We start from the raw sequence: 15,435 nt of genomic DNA, 5'->3' as shown, positions 1-15,435 counted from the left end.
CACTAGTAACTGGCGGAGGCATTTAAGTATCACGCTCTTGCCAATCATCTGATTTTCCTGTTATTTGCTCAGCCTTTCTCTTCTTTTATGCGGGAAAAGTATGTTGCGGCTCATGATGAAACTGGAGTAAACCTCACACAACAAATTATTCAGGGCATTTTTGTTATCTAGAGCTGCTCTGGGCCAGTAGATAGCCTCTAGCCCCATGCGGCTATCTAGATTTAAATTAAATAAAATTTAAAACTCAGCTCCTCATAGTCAGGTGAAGGGGTCAGTGGTTACACTTGGCCAGCGGTTACTCTGCTGATACAGAACACTTCCATCACGTCGGAGAGTTCTGTTGGACAACCTAAAGGTGTCTATTTCTCACCAATCCTCCGTCTTGCCCTCAGTGTGTGTATAATCCAAGCCCAAACTCTTCCACTTCCTAAAGCAGATTTGCAAAGTGGTAATCCCCAGTTTTACAACTGGTAACACCGAGAAATCGTCTGACCTCGACGTGCTACGAAAGAAAGGGTAATAAAAGCCCCAAAGCCTTCCACCCAAGTCCCGCCAGCAAGTGGGCGGCGAAAGACAACCCACCCAGACGCAGACGAGGAAGGAGAGGCAAAGGGGCGGAGCCGAGCGCAGCGCGTTCGGGGCGGGCGCCGTCACGAGGCCGGGGCGGGGCCACGAGAGGCAGGCCCGTGGGTGGAGGGGGGAAGCAGGGCGGCCGGCGCGCCAGCACTGCCGTGCGTGCTCACGTGACAGGTCCGCGAGGCCCCGCTCGCGCAGTCGTCTGGACGAGCGAAGATGGCGGCCGAGAGGGAGCCTCCTCCGCTGGGGGACGCGAAGCCCACCGACTTTGAGGAGCTGGAGGACGGAGAAGACCTGTTCACCAGCACTGTGTCCACCCTCGAGGTGAGACCGCGTCGCCGTGGGTGCTGCGTTCCGCTACTGCCGCGCGTCTCACCTTTAGGTGCCTTTCCCCTGCCGGGACTTGTCCCTCCCCACCCCCCCGGGTTTGCAGGGACCTGCTCGGGGCGACACCTGTGACGCGGGTCCCACCTCAGGTACCTGTCAGCGGGCTGGAGCTTGGCCTGGACGGCTAGGCTTCCTCGGGAGACCAGCCCGCGGGCCGGGGGTTGACCAGATCCTCTCTGGGGGGGCAGGGACCGGCCCGAGCATCTCAGCGCCCTTTCCCGGCTCAGCTGGCCTCCCTCCGTGTCACTTGCATCTCTTCTCCAGACCAGAAATGGGCTTGCCCAGAGTCCTGGTAAACCTCACCCCCCTCCCGACGACCTCCGCACCCGCTTCGAAGAGGTGCTTGCTTTCCCCTTCCCAAGGGAGGGTGTGCCCCTGAAAGGAGAGAGCAGTGAACTGAGTGTTGAGTGGCCCTGGCTGTCCAGGGAGCGTGTGGATGCACTTTTCCCAGTTACGACCCTTCGTGGACTGCCGGTTCCCCTTGAGGGAGGTGCCTCAGTATTCGACTGTTAAATGCATTTAACCGGTTTTGTCTTCTTTAGTTCCTAGACTTTTTAAGAATAAGAGTGTTAAAAAAAAAAAAAGAGTGTTTATAAAATATTAAGTTGAAGGGAGGGTGTAGTCCAGGAAAGTGCTGGTTGGTTGTTGGTTTTTTTGTTGGTTTTGTTCTGTTCTGTGTTAAAGTTATCTCGGAGAAGTAAAAACAAATCCTCACTCCCTTTTTCCTCTTTTCTCGCATGGTCAGCGGTCTCTGAAGTTGAGTGTTCCTGTTTTTGTCAAAGGAAACACTGTTAACTGTATTGGCCTCCTAGATGCATTTCGGGTTTGAATTGCTTTGCATTTGGTGAGGGCGCCCACACCTCATAGCCCAGTTTTATGCGTGTATGTGTATTAAAATGTATGCAGATTACCCAGAAGATTGTTTACCTTGGGCTGTATTTCCTTATAAAGTGCTTTTTAGTATGCATTTTTGGGGGCTTGTGCAGCTAGACACTGAATCAATTGGAAATTACAGTAAAAGACCTTTTATTTGAAAATCATTTACTGGGAACTTACGGGAACCACTTTCCACAGTGACCATACACTGCAAATTGTGTATACAGATTCTCAGTCAGACCCCACCTCCCCTCAGATTATGTGCTTCTTGGGGCTAGGGATAGTACCTTGATCATCTTTGTGTTCCTTCCAGTCCTGAATATTTCCATTTGGTAAATGTTTGCTGGATTCATTGTCAAAACATCATCTCCTAACAATTAGTAAAAATTGTCTTGCGTAACAGATTAACCTTTTGGGTTTAGTATCTATTTAGCCCTTTATACTTACTGTATAACTATCTTAAAATGTAATGAGAGTTAGTGTCTGTCCAGGATCCTAAGATCTGTATTTCCTTGAGGGCTGCAGAGGTTTTCCGCCAGCTAGGATCAAAACAAACTATTGACCTAGAGTAAACTTGACACTGTGAACACTAAGCATTCTGTTTAATTGAGGCTTTTAGGAGTTGAGTAAAAGGAACTATAATCTACCTCCCAATTGGTTGGGTCTTTTTAATAGGGTCTTTGCCTTTATTTATTTATTTTTTTTCCCAATAAGAGTCTGCAGAACTTTTGAGTATGAATCAATTTATCTTGGTTAGTACACAGTGAAAGTTGTAAATTTGATTTTGATAGATCATCTAAACCCTGTTTGTTATAGATTCATTCAAGTTATTAACTTTAAGGTAGTATAACTGAGATTTATAGATTCAGAATGTTTTTTGCTTTCCAAACTCTTACAGGAAGGATATATAGCACTGTTTTTTAGTTTACCAAAAGTGCTGTAAGAGAATTTTCTTTTTCAGTAACTCCACTTTTGTTTTTTAGAAGTGCTTCTCAAACCTCCTGTGTTGGAGAAACCAGGGGATTCTTGTTTGAAATGCAGATGCCCCTAGATCAGTGCTTTTCAGAGTTTATACATAAGTTACCTAGGGATCTTGTTAAAGTGCAAATTATGATTCTGTAGAGCTGGGAAAAGTCTGTTATTATGCATTTCTAACAGACTCCTCATGACATTGCTTCTGGTCCACAGACAGTAATAAATTCCCAAGCCCCAGATAATTCTGATGTAGATCATCTGCTTTGAATAGTTATTATCTAAGCTGTAAATTGAAAGACATATAAATTAATGTCTTTAATTAAAGAAAAAGTAAGTCCGAGTTTTAAAAATTATACATTTATGTAGAAACTTTTTCCTTTGAGGACATTTGGAGGGGAAAAAATCAATTGAAATCCATATAGGTGAAATAAGATAATAGACATTTTCAGTGTCATCATTGTTAGGCTTGTAATGACCGTACAACTTAGTGTATATTTTTAATATAGTATTAGACTTCTTTCATTTCATAATTAAGAACAGTCACATAAAGCCAAATTCAGTGAATGAAACATATTTAAAACTCTTAGTGTTTGTTATTGTTGTGACTATGAAACAAAAAGTAGGCAGAGCTGGCATAGGGGGCTGGGAAGAGAAAGAGAAGGAGAAAGAATCTAGTGAAACTTGTTCTTTTTGGTACCTGAGAGGCAAGGCTTTAATGTTTAAGAATACTGCTTTTTCCTTAAATGATACAGCCCTAAGCTTAAAAGGTACTTGCCCTAGAGCAGTATGGAGTAGTAAGATCACACCTTAAAGAAAATAATAAAGGGGTGTCCGGGTGGCTCAGTTACTTAAGTGTCTTCCTTTGGCTCAGGTCTTGATCCCAGGGTCCTGGATAACGCTGCTCAGGAGGGAGTCTGTCTCTCCCTCTGTTCATTCCCCCCCCTCGTAGAGCGTGCACATGCTCTCTCATGCGTGCTCTCTCAAATAAATAAAATCTTTAATACAAAAATAAAGTTGGGAAATTTATATTATATGCCTTGTTCTCTATCTTAAACAGCTGTATTGAGGTATAATCTACATACTATGCAATTCATTCATTTAATGTGTACAATTTAATGGTTTTCTAGTACAGTCACAGATATGTGCACCCATCACCACAGTTAGTTTTAGAACATTTTCGTCATCTCAAAATGAAACCCCGTACTTTTTAACTATGACCCCCATCCCCATTCCCCAAGCCTCTCTGTCCCAACCTTCAACAACCACTAACTAACTTTCTGTCTCTGTGGACTTCCCTGTTCTGGACTTTGTATGAATGAAATCATATAATATGTGGTTTTTCATGATTGGCTTCTTTCACTTAGCATAATGTTTTCAAAGTCCTTTTTATAGAATGGGATGGAATAATATTTCATTGCGTGGCTGTACCACATTTTGTTTATCCGTTCATCAATTGTTGGACATGTGGATTGTTTCTACATTTTGGCTGCTTTGAGTAATGCTGCAGTAAAAGTTTGTGTACAAGTAGAACTACTGGGTCCTATAGTAACTGTACTACATTTAATCATTTGAATAACAGCCAGACTGGTTTCCCAAAAAAGTGGCCACACTGTTTTACATTTCTACCAGCCATGTGCAAGGGTACCAGTTTCTTCATACCCTCATCAACACCTGTTAATATGACTTTTTTTGGTTCTGTTCATCATAACGAATATGAAGTGGTATCTTAGTGTGGTTTTGATTGCATTTTTTTGATAACTAAAGATATTGCACGTCCTTTCATATGCTTTTTGGCCATTTGTATATCTTCTTTGGAGGTGTGTCTATTCAGATTCTTTGCTTATTTTTTACGTGAGTGGTTTATTAATGAGTTATAAGAATTCTTTATATATTCTAGATACATTCCTTATTACATGCATGATTCATAGATATTTTCTCCCATTCTCTGGGTTTCTTTTCATGTTTTTTTTTTTTTTTTTTAAGATTTTATTTATTTATTTGACAGAGAGAGACCACAAGTAGGCAGAGAGGCAGGCAGAGAGAGAGAGAGGAGGAAGCAGGCTCCCTGCTGAGCAGAAAGCCCGATGCGGGACTGGATCCCAGGACCTTGAGATCATGACCTGAGCCGAAGGCAGCGGCATAACCCACTGAGCCACCCAGGCGCCCCTCTTTTCATGTTCTTGATGGTGCCCTTAACAATTTTAAAAATCATTTAGCAAGGTCCAGATTATTTTTAAAATTTTGTTTCTGATGCTTTCATTGTCATGTTTAAGAATCCCCTGCCAAATCCAAGGTCATGAAGATTTACGTGTATGTGTTCTAAAGAGAATTTTTTTATTTGGCTCTTACTTTTGGGTCTTTGATCATTTGAGTTAGTTTTTGTGTATGGCATGAAGTAGGGTCCACCTTTACTCTTTTGCACGTGGCAGTTCAGTTGTCCGAGCACCATTTGTTGAAAAAACTATCCTTTCCCCATTTGAGTGGTTTTGGCACCATTGTTGAAAATCGCTTGACCATAGATGTTCATACCTGGTTCTCATACTAACCTCAAATACAAGGGTCAGTTGAAGTTAAGATGAGGACCACAGTTTGGTCAGTTGTGTCATATGATAGAGATTATAGAGCATTTCATATTCAGTATCTAGATGGTCTTAAAATTCTATAGTGCTCAGAAGACATCTTTTCTCTACTGTGCTCAGAAGACATCTTACTTCATTGACTCCAGCAAATACCTGGGTATTTACTCTCTGCGGTACCATTTAGGTGATAATCGTAGTGCAAATATCAGCGAACTATTGCAAATCTTGGAGGACAAAAAATCTCTAGTGGAGAAGAAAGAGGTGTACGGAAAACTCATACAGGTGTGATTATATGGTCTGAAAATGCATTTGTTTTCAGTGGAAGTACCAATGAAACATTGGGGAGATTCTAATTCCTTTCAGTGTTTCTGATACATAGTAGATGAACAGTAAATGCATCTCTTGGCTGGGAGAAGCTCACTGAAGAGGTAATATTTAAGAGAGAACTTGAAGGGGTGATGTAGTTTCAAAGTGGGAGAATAGCAAGTCTCACTCGAGGGTCAGTCCATTTTCTAGGAAACCATAAAAAGTTGTGTGAGTGGCTGAATATGGGGCGTTATATGTTTACTATGGGTGAGATTGTGAAGGGCTTTGGAATTTGTTACGTATGTTGGTGAGATCTATGAAAGATTTTGATGGCTGTTACCATGATCACCTGGGAAGATAAACGTGCTAGCAGTCTGAGAGGTGATTTTGAGTGGAAGGTATTACTGGTAGGTTGATGAGTTGGAGACTATTTTAAGCCTGAAGTTAAAGACCTCAAGAAGGAAAGCACAAATAATAAAGGAGAAAAGGAAATTGATGGAACAGTAGCTAAAAAGTTAGACATCTAAAGACATCATTTATGTCTCCCTCTCTTGAGGTGATTCTTAGACAAAGGAATTTTAAGTTTCATTTCACTGAGGGTTATATTAAACCAATGAGGAGGACGCCAAGCAGTTAGAAATGCTGGATGAGCTAGAAATGTTGATTTAGGAATCTCATGAATTTGTTGAATCATTACATTAAATCAGATTGTGGACATCTAGTCCCTGCCCTAGGGAGTATAGGAAAGGAGTCTGTAATAAACAGCTGTGTGAACAGACACCTGCAATACCAGGTGACACATGTGTAATTGAAATGCGCACATGGCACAAAAATGGTATGGAAGACTGGAGAGACTTAATTGCATAGAAATGATCTTTGATATCCTGAACTTGGGTGAAATTATGAGGAGAGAATAAGTTGAGTAAGACAAGGGACTGTTGATGAAGAGCTACTAAATTAGTATGTACTGTGCTTTTGCAATAGGTAGTAATAGTGCATAAGTTGTTTTCTTAATTCTGTTTTCTGATCTCTGGGTGGGCCTCCAACTTTAAATGTACTCATTTTTTTGAAAATTCCAATGTGAGTTACATCTGTTTCAGAGAAATATTTTATGATCAGGTGTTTAAAGGAGGTGTGCACTGAAAATTACTAAAAATTTTTTGAAGCAGTAGCATTCTAGTTGACCACTTGCCCTTAAAAACCATTAAATTTGAGGATTTTAGAATGAACTATTTTTGTGCCTCTAAAAAATGTTATTAAATGAAGTTGCTTGAGATAGAGTTACTTTTCTGTAGATTTTTTTCTTAAAAAGAATAAAATTGGCCTTTAGTGTAATTTTACAAGTACCCACTTTCCTACGAAATGAAATTGTGTTTTTTGGTTTTGTTTTGGGTTTTTTTGATTTTTGTTTTTGTTTTTTCCCCTCCTGTGATGGTAGTTTTTACTTGGGGCAAAATTAACCTCAATTTAGTAAAATTCACCTTAATCAAGATACAAAATACTTTTATCACCTAAAAAAATTCTCTCACATGGTTAACACTTCCCATTCCTAATCGCTGGCAACCACTGTTCAGTTAGATGGAATCATACAGTGTGAAACTTTCTGAGTCTAGCTTCTTTAATTTAGCCTAAAGTATCTGAGACTCAGCTATTGTTTCCTGTTATCAATAGTTCATTACTTTTTTATTGCTGAATTTAGTATTCCATTGTAAGTGTACCACAGTTGTTTGTTGTTGAAGGACTGTTCTATTGTTTCCAGCTTCAAGCATTAATGAGTAAAGCCAATATAAACATTTTTGTGCAGGTTTTTGTATGAACACAGTTTTCATTTCTTATGGGTGAATATTTGGAAGTAGGATTGTTGGGTTGTATGGTAAGTACGTTTGAATTTGTAAGAAACTGCTATACTTGTGCCAGAATGATTTGCAATAGGTGAAGTCACTTGCTTTTAGTCCCATAAGTTAATGGCTGTAGTAATAATACAACTCAAGAACATATCCATTAGAACACTGTTGTCCAAGTCTGAGAATCGTTAATCTGTGGTTTTATTTTATAGAAAGTATGATGCTTCAATACAAAAGCACGTCACTCTATTTCCTGGTATCGTAAAAGTTATTTTAAAGATTTTTATTTATTTATTTATTTGACAGACAGATCACAAGTAGGCAGAGAGGCAGGCAGAGAGAGAGAGGAGGAAGCAGGCTCCCTGCTGAGCAGAGAGCCCGATGCAGGACTCAATCCCAGGACCCTGAGATCATGACCTGAGCCACCTAGGCACCCCGTAAAAGTTATTTTAATATAGAAATTTTACCCTTATCCAGAGTCATACTTTGTATGTATTATTGAACGTTTGAATATTGAAAGCTTGCCCCAGGGAACCTTTTGTGCATCTAGATTTGTTTTAGTCTCTGGTCAGGTTTCTATCCATTCCATCTTTGAAATCTAATGAAATTATAAAAGATCCAAGGAAGGAAGGGAAAGAAAGCAAAGAAAGAAACTGCCAGACTCTTCCAAATCAGATGTATTATTACATTCCCATAGCAATGAATGAGAATACTAGTTGACATCCTGTGTGCACTTGTTAGTGTCATTTTTGATTTTAGGTAGTGGTAAGCTTTAGGGGGGGATTACATTGTCTTGTAAGAAGTGATTGTTAAACTGTCAAGAATTTGGAAACCGGTTATTAAACATAGCCATTGTTAAAAATAAGTTCCACAAACATATTTAAATGAATTATATTAAAAATGAAGGTGGGTCGCCTGAGTGGCTCAGTTAGTTAAACAGCTGACTATTGATTTTGGCTCAGGTCATGATATCCAGGGTCTTGGGATCAAGCTCAGTGTCAGGCTCTGCACTCAGTGGGGAGTCGGCTTCAAGATTCTCTCTGCTTCTGCCCCTCCCTTCACTCACTGTCTCACTCTCTCTAAGTAAATAACGTTGAAGTCTTCTCTCTCAAAAACATGATCTCTCTCTCTCTCCCTCTCTCAACATTTACCAGCACACCAATGATTTTTAGCCCTCTCACAGGTTTGTAGTGTTAACTCATTATAGTTTTAATATACATTCTGTAATGATGAGTGATGTTGAGGTCTTCATGTGCATATTCACTGTCTGAAAATCATCTTTGGTGATGTCCTTTCACATCTGTTGCCTGTTTAAAAAGTTGGATCTCCTTATTGAGTTTTAAGAATTCCTCATGTATTCTTAGTACAGATCCTTTGCCAGATGTATGTTTTGCAGATATGCTTACCCAAACTGTGGCTTGTCTTTTTATGCTGTTAATACCACCTTTACAGACAGAAAGTTTGTTACTAGATGAAGTGCAAGTTACCCTTTGGTTGTTGATCGTATGTTAGATTTCACTTGTAAAATTCTTTCTTAATGCTAACCCAAGGTTACAAAGGTTTTATGTTTTCTTCTAGAAGCTTTATTAATTTTAGCTTTTACATTTAGGCCTAGGATTCAGTTAATTTACATGTGCATTCAAGTTATGTTTTTTTGCATATAGATATCCAGTTGTTCCAGCCCAATTATTGAAAAATAGTCACCCCGTTAAGGTTTGTTTTATGGATCAAAATCTGGTCTTTGTGGTAAATATTATGTTTGCACTCCAGAAGGTTATATAGAGTCAGATGTGGATGGGTGGAATGTTCTGTAAATGTTGTTTCAAGTTGTTTCGTTGTATTTTTCAATTTTTTCAGTATTGTCAATGAATCTCATATGCTTTATGGCAAGTTATGCTAGAATTGAAAAGTTTCTTGATGAGCTGTCTTTGAGCCTTTTTAAAGGTTTTGATTTATTTTGATCTTTTTTAAAGATCAGTTGAGCATATATATGTGTATACATCTGTTTCTGGACTCCATTCTGTTTCACTGATCTACTGACTCTTTACCAGTTGTATGCTGTCTTACTGTAACTGAGTCTTGAAATTAGTAGGGAGTCCATTGACTTTTTTTCTTCTCAAAATTGCTTTCCCATTTCTACTTCTTTTGCCTTTCCATGTAAGTTTAGAATCAATTTATTGAAGTTTAGAATCAACTTATTCTACCAAAACTTCCACCTCATATTTTGATTTGGTATTGTGATGAGTCCATAGATTAGTCTGTGGGGAATTAACATATTAACAGTATTGCGCCATTAAGTCATAGGTTTACTATTTTTTAAAAAAAGATTTTATTTATTTATTTGACAGAGGGAGACACACAGCCAGAGAGGAAACACAAGCGGGGTGGGGGGGGGGTGCAGAGGGAGAGAGAGAAGCAGGTATCCCGCAGAGCAGGGAGCCTGATGCAGGGTTCGATCCCACTCAGATCATGACCTGAGCCAAAGGCACAGACCTAACAACTGAGCCACCCAGGCGCCCCTAAGCCATAGGTTTACTATTTCTTTCCATTTTTCCTTGTTTACTTGATTTTTTTCATCTGTGTTTCAGCATACCAATCTAGCACATACTTAGTTAGTTCATATTTATGGCTTCTTTTTACATTTGTTTGTTGGTGGTATATTGACCCCGTATCCAGCAACTGTACTAAATGCTCATTAGTTCTAGTAGGTTTTTTGGAGAGTCCGTGAGATTTTCATGTATTTAATCCTATTGTTTGTGGTTTGGAGTTTTATTTCTTTGTTTCCTGTATGCCTTAATGTAGTAGCTAAGACCATCAGTATAATATTGGATAGGAGTGGTAGAAGTGGTTCCATTTTCTTCCTTTTTATGAACTTAGGAGGGAAATATTCTCTCTACATATGATGTTATCTGTTAAGTTCTTTTTATTTTTAAAGGTTTTATTTTTAAATAATCTCTTCACCCAACATGGGACTTGAACTCAAAACTGAGATTCAGTGTCCCATGTTCTACCAACTGAGACAGCAAGGTGTCCCTTAGGTTTTTTTGTTTTGTTTTAGTTTGGTTTGGGTTTTGTTTTTGTTTTTGTAGATGTCCTCCAACAGGTTAAAGAAGTTCTATTCTTAGTTTTCTGGTATTTTGTATTCATGAATGGAGGCTGGTAGATACTAGATTCTTTTTCTGTTTATTAAGATGATTGTGTAGTTTTCTTAATGATAACATGGATTATATTGCTTGATTTGAAACACTAAATAAACCTTGACTTCCTGGGATAAGCCCATGACAGTCATAAATGTACTTATTTTCCTTTCTATATGTTGCTGCATTCAGTTTGTTAGTATTTCGTTTAGGCTTCTATGTCTGTTACAGTAGATATTTGTGTAGTATTTTCTTTTATGTGTAATATCCTTGATTTTGGTACTGGAAATAACTGGTTTCATTAAGGGAATTGGAGAGTGTTCATTCCTCTTCTGTGTACTGGAAGAGGTTGAATGGAATTAGTCTTACTGTCTTCTTTAAAGGTTGATAGGACTCACTAGTGAAATCATCTGAGCACGTAGTTTTGTTTTTAGAAGACTTTTAACTTCAAATTCATTATCTTTAATAGATACAAGGTGATTTCTTGTTGAACTTCTGTAGTATGGGTTTTTCAAGTAATTTGCCCATTCAGTCTAAGTTGTGAAGTTTATGGGCATAAAGTTTTTCATGATACTCTTTTTTATTCTGTGACCATGTTTGTGGGGTCTGTGGGTGTTTTCCCTGCCTTTTCACTCCTGGCATTGTCAATGTATGTCTCTGCTTACTTATTTATTCATTTATTTTAGTCTCTTTAGAGAATATCTTGGGACCTTTTCAAAGAATCCGCTTTTGCTTGATTTTTTTCTCTTGTTCGTGGAGGCTTAAATCATTGATTTGAAACTTCATGGGTTTTTTTGTTTTTTTTTTTTGCTTGTTTTGTTTTGTTTTTGAGTATTAGCTATATATTTCTTTGTAAGCACAGCTTTAGCTGTATCCCACGAATTTTAGTGCTGTGTTTGTTTTCATTCAATTTAAACTACACTCTGGTTTCCCTTCTGACGTTCTGTTTGACCTGTGGGTTATTTAGAAATGTGTTAATTTCCAAAATTTGGGGATTTTCTCAATATGTCTCTGTTATTTCTACTCAAATTTGATTATGGTTAGAAAATGTTTTGTGATTTTGGTACTTTTAAATGTGTTAACATTTGTCTCATGGCCCAGAATATGGTCTCTTATGGTGAATATTTTGTATGTTTTTGAAATGAATGTATATAATCTGATGTTATTTTTGAAGTGTTGTATAAATGTTAAGTCAAGTTGGTTAAAAGTTTTTCCAGGTCTGCTCTATCTTGCCTTGCTACCTGTCTATTCTTTTTTTTTTTTTTTTTTTTTTAAGATTTTATTTATTTGTCAGATTGAGAGAGAGAACACACAAGCAGGCAGGGTGGCAGGCAGAGTCAGAGAGAGAAGCAGGCTCCCCGCTGAGCAAGGAGCCCAATGTGGGACTCAATCCCAGGACCCTGGAATCATGATCTGAGCCTAAGACAGTGGCTTAACCAGCTGAGTCACCCAGGCATCACGTTACCTGTCTATTCTATCAATTATTGAGAGAAGAGTGATAAAGTTTCCAAATATAATTGTTGATTTTTGTTATTTAATTACTTTTAGTTCAGTTTCATCTTCATATTGAAGCTCTGTTGTTAGACACAGACTTAACATTGTTATGATTTCTTCATAAATTGGTGATGCTTTTATCATATGATGTCTCTCTTCATTGCTGATAATACTCGTTACTGGAAGTTTATCTGATAATTATGTAGCACTCCATCTCTTTTTTGATTGTTTGCATGACATAGTTTTTCCATTCTTTTACTGTTAACTATCTATGTCTTTAAAGTATGTATTTTGTAGGCAGCATATTGTTCTGTATTGCTATCTTTATATCTAATCTAGCTATGTCTGCCCTCTAATTGGTGTGTTTAATGTAATTATTGGTGTAACTGGATTAGATCTATCATTTTATTTGTTTTCTGTTTTTCCCGTTTCCCCTTTTCTTCCTTCTTTTGTATTAATGTCTGTGTTTAATTTTAATTTATCTACTGGATTTTTTTGCTTTATCTTCCCTTCCTCTTATAAATATCTATATACTTACATATATTTGTTTATAACATATTTAACTATATTTTAATATATATTTATATATGTATGTGGTTACTGTAGGGATTATAAGATACATACCTAATAATTTATCATCTAATTAGAGTTAAAATATACTCTACAAATAAAATGTAGATCCTTATAACTATTTACCTCACCTTCCTCTATGTTTTTAGTTTTCACATATATCTCCATACATTGAAAACCTTACCAGACAGTGTTGTAATTATTGGTTTCTTAGTCATACATGTTTTCAATAATGTAAGAGAAGAAAAATGGTCTATTATATTTCTCCAGTTAGTTAATTCTTTTTGTGATTCTCACTGTATTCCTGAAGACCCAAATTTATGTTAACTCTTATCATGTATCTTCAGGCTAAGATTGTCTTTTGGTCCCCACTATTATTTTTTTTTTTAAACAGCTGGCCTAGTGATGATAGGGCCCTATAGTATTCTTTCATTTGAGAATATCTTTATTCCATCTTTGTTCCTGGAAGATATTTTTGCTGGATATAGGAATTACGTTGACTATTTTTTTTTTTAACCTTATAGAGATACTGTGCCACTGTTGTCATCTATAATTTCTCATGAGAAATACAATCTTTGTAATTGTTTCCCTGAATGTGATTTTTTTTTTTCTTTTTTAGCTACTTTAAGTTTTTTATTTTTACTCTTTGTTTTTTCAGCTGCTTTTTATGATGTGGCTGGATAGGATTTTGTTTGAAGTCTCAAATCTGTAAATTTAGGTATTTGGGACTTTTAAAAAATTTTATTTGACAGATCACAAGTAGGTGGAGGGGCAGGCAGAGAGCAAGGGGGAAGCAGGCTCTCCGCTGAGCAGAGAGCTCGATGGGATGCAGGACTCGATCCAGGACCCTGGGATTATAACCTGAGCTGAAGGCAAAAGGCTTAACCAGCCACCCAGGTGCCCCAAGGGACTTTTAGCTATCATTTATAGAAATATTTTTGTGTACTTCTACTCTAGGAGTCTTTTGAGGTCAGTGTTAGACTTTTTAAAATTATCTCACACTTCCTGCCTTTGTTTTCCCTCTATTATTCAGATTGGATATTTTCTAATGATTTTTCTTCAAGTTCACTGACTTTTTCTGTTAGGAATTGTAGAGTCTGAAATTGTATGTTCCTTCTAAGCTAACAAATTAACTTGGAAGACTTGATTAAGCACTTTCACTTAAAACATAGCAAGCAGCATGAGTATCATGTTTGTGATAATTTCCCTTATCTCTTTCTTGATGGGGTGGTGTGATAGGAATAGGAGTGGGGAGATTAATATTGCGTCTGCCTTTGGTCTGTGTTGCAGCTATAGAACTTGAGCTTAGGGAACCCAGATCATTAAAAGAGGCAATAAGTGTGCCTATTTTTTGCTCCAGAGGAAACATTGTCTTTATTAGAATGGACACCAAACAAATGAAGTCTTTGGGAAAGAGACATTGACCTCTGTTTTCTAAGGCTATTTCCTAGAAACATGGCTTTCTGTCAGAGTTGTACCTGCCTTCACTGGGCACATACTCTTACTCAGCTTGAGGTCAGTCTTAGGGAAAAGCAGTGAAAGAAAGGAGAGAAGATACTAATGAGGATTTCTGTCCCCCTTCTTCACATTTGTATGTAGGTCCTCTTTTCCTGGTTCAGCTTGCCAGAAAAGTAGATTTTCTCTTGGGATTTTAGCTGTCAGTGCTGTCATCATTGCAGGTTTCGTGAATCTAGCCACTGAATTTAGCCTCAGGGAAGAGCCAGGAAAGAAAATGGGGTAGGAAGAAGAAGAAAAGAAATTTTTCCACTAACATTCTCTTGGTAGCAGGGGCCTTGTGTTATAATTAAAAGATAAAGATTTTTCTCAGAGTGATTGCTGCACACACTACTAGTCTAGTTCTACAGTTGGAGCCATTCTCAGGAAATGCTGAAAGAGATTAAAGAAGGGGGGAGAATCATAAAATTAACCCTCACATTTTGTCTCCTTACCCAATCTATCTGCCGTTATTTAATTTAAGTCTTTGTTTTTTGTATTCTGTTCAGATCTTTTAGTGCTAATCAGTGGGAGAGAAAGGTATGATATACCACCACCAAATGCCGGCAAAAGGAACTCTCATTCACTGCTGGTGGGAATGCAAAATGATACAGCTAGTTTGGCAGACAGATTGGCAGTTTCTTATAGCTTAACTCTTACATAGTCTGCTAATCACTCACTCTCTTTAGTATTTATCCAGAGAAGCTGAAAATTCATGTACACACAAAAAACAGCACACGATGTTTACAGCAGCTTTATTCAAAACTACCAAAACTTGGAAGCAACCAAGATGTCCTTCCATAGGTTAATGGGTAAGTAAACTGGTGCTTCAAGTCAGTGGAATGTTCTTCAGCACTAAAAAATGAAATGTGTTATCTAGCCATGAAAAGACACAGAAAACTCAAATGTGTATTACTAGTTAAAGCACCCAGTCTAAAAACATTACTTATCATAAGATTCCAACTATATGATATTCTGGAAAATGCAAAACTGTGAAGACAGTAAAAAAAAAAAAAAAAAATCAGTAAGTTAGAAGGGAAGGAGGGATGAATTAGCAGAGCACACATGATTTCTGGACAGTGAAACTACCTCGTGTAATAGCACGAGGGTGGATACACATCATGTCATTACACACGTTTCCAAACTCACAGCACATAAAACACCATATACTATAAACTTTGGTAATTACAATATGTC

General features: G+C 37.9%; 1 protein-coding gene across 1 annotated transcript in view; it reads left to right on the top strand.

The window, feature by feature from the left end:
* Positions 1-720: 720 nt before the first annotated feature.
* Positions 721-15,435, top strand: part of SNX2 (sorting nexin 2) — a 56,307-nt gene continuing 41,592 nt past the window's right edge. The window contains exon 1 of the mRNA XM_059175747.1: positions 721-900. Within this exon, the coding sequence (XP_059031730.1) occupies positions 793-900 (108 nt within the window). The 5' untranslated portion in view covers positions 721-792. The remainder of the gene's footprint in view (positions 901-15,435) is intronic.

The sequence above is a fragment of the Mustela lutreola genome, chromosome 5 (genome assembly GCF_030435805.1).
Source record: "Mustela lutreola isolate mMusLut2 chromosome 5, mMusLut2.pri, whole genome shotgun sequence".
NCBI lineage: Eukaryota > Metazoa > Chordata > Mammalia > Carnivora > Mustelidae > Mustela > Mustela lutreola.
This window is presented reverse-complemented; position numbering and strand designations above follow the sequence as displayed.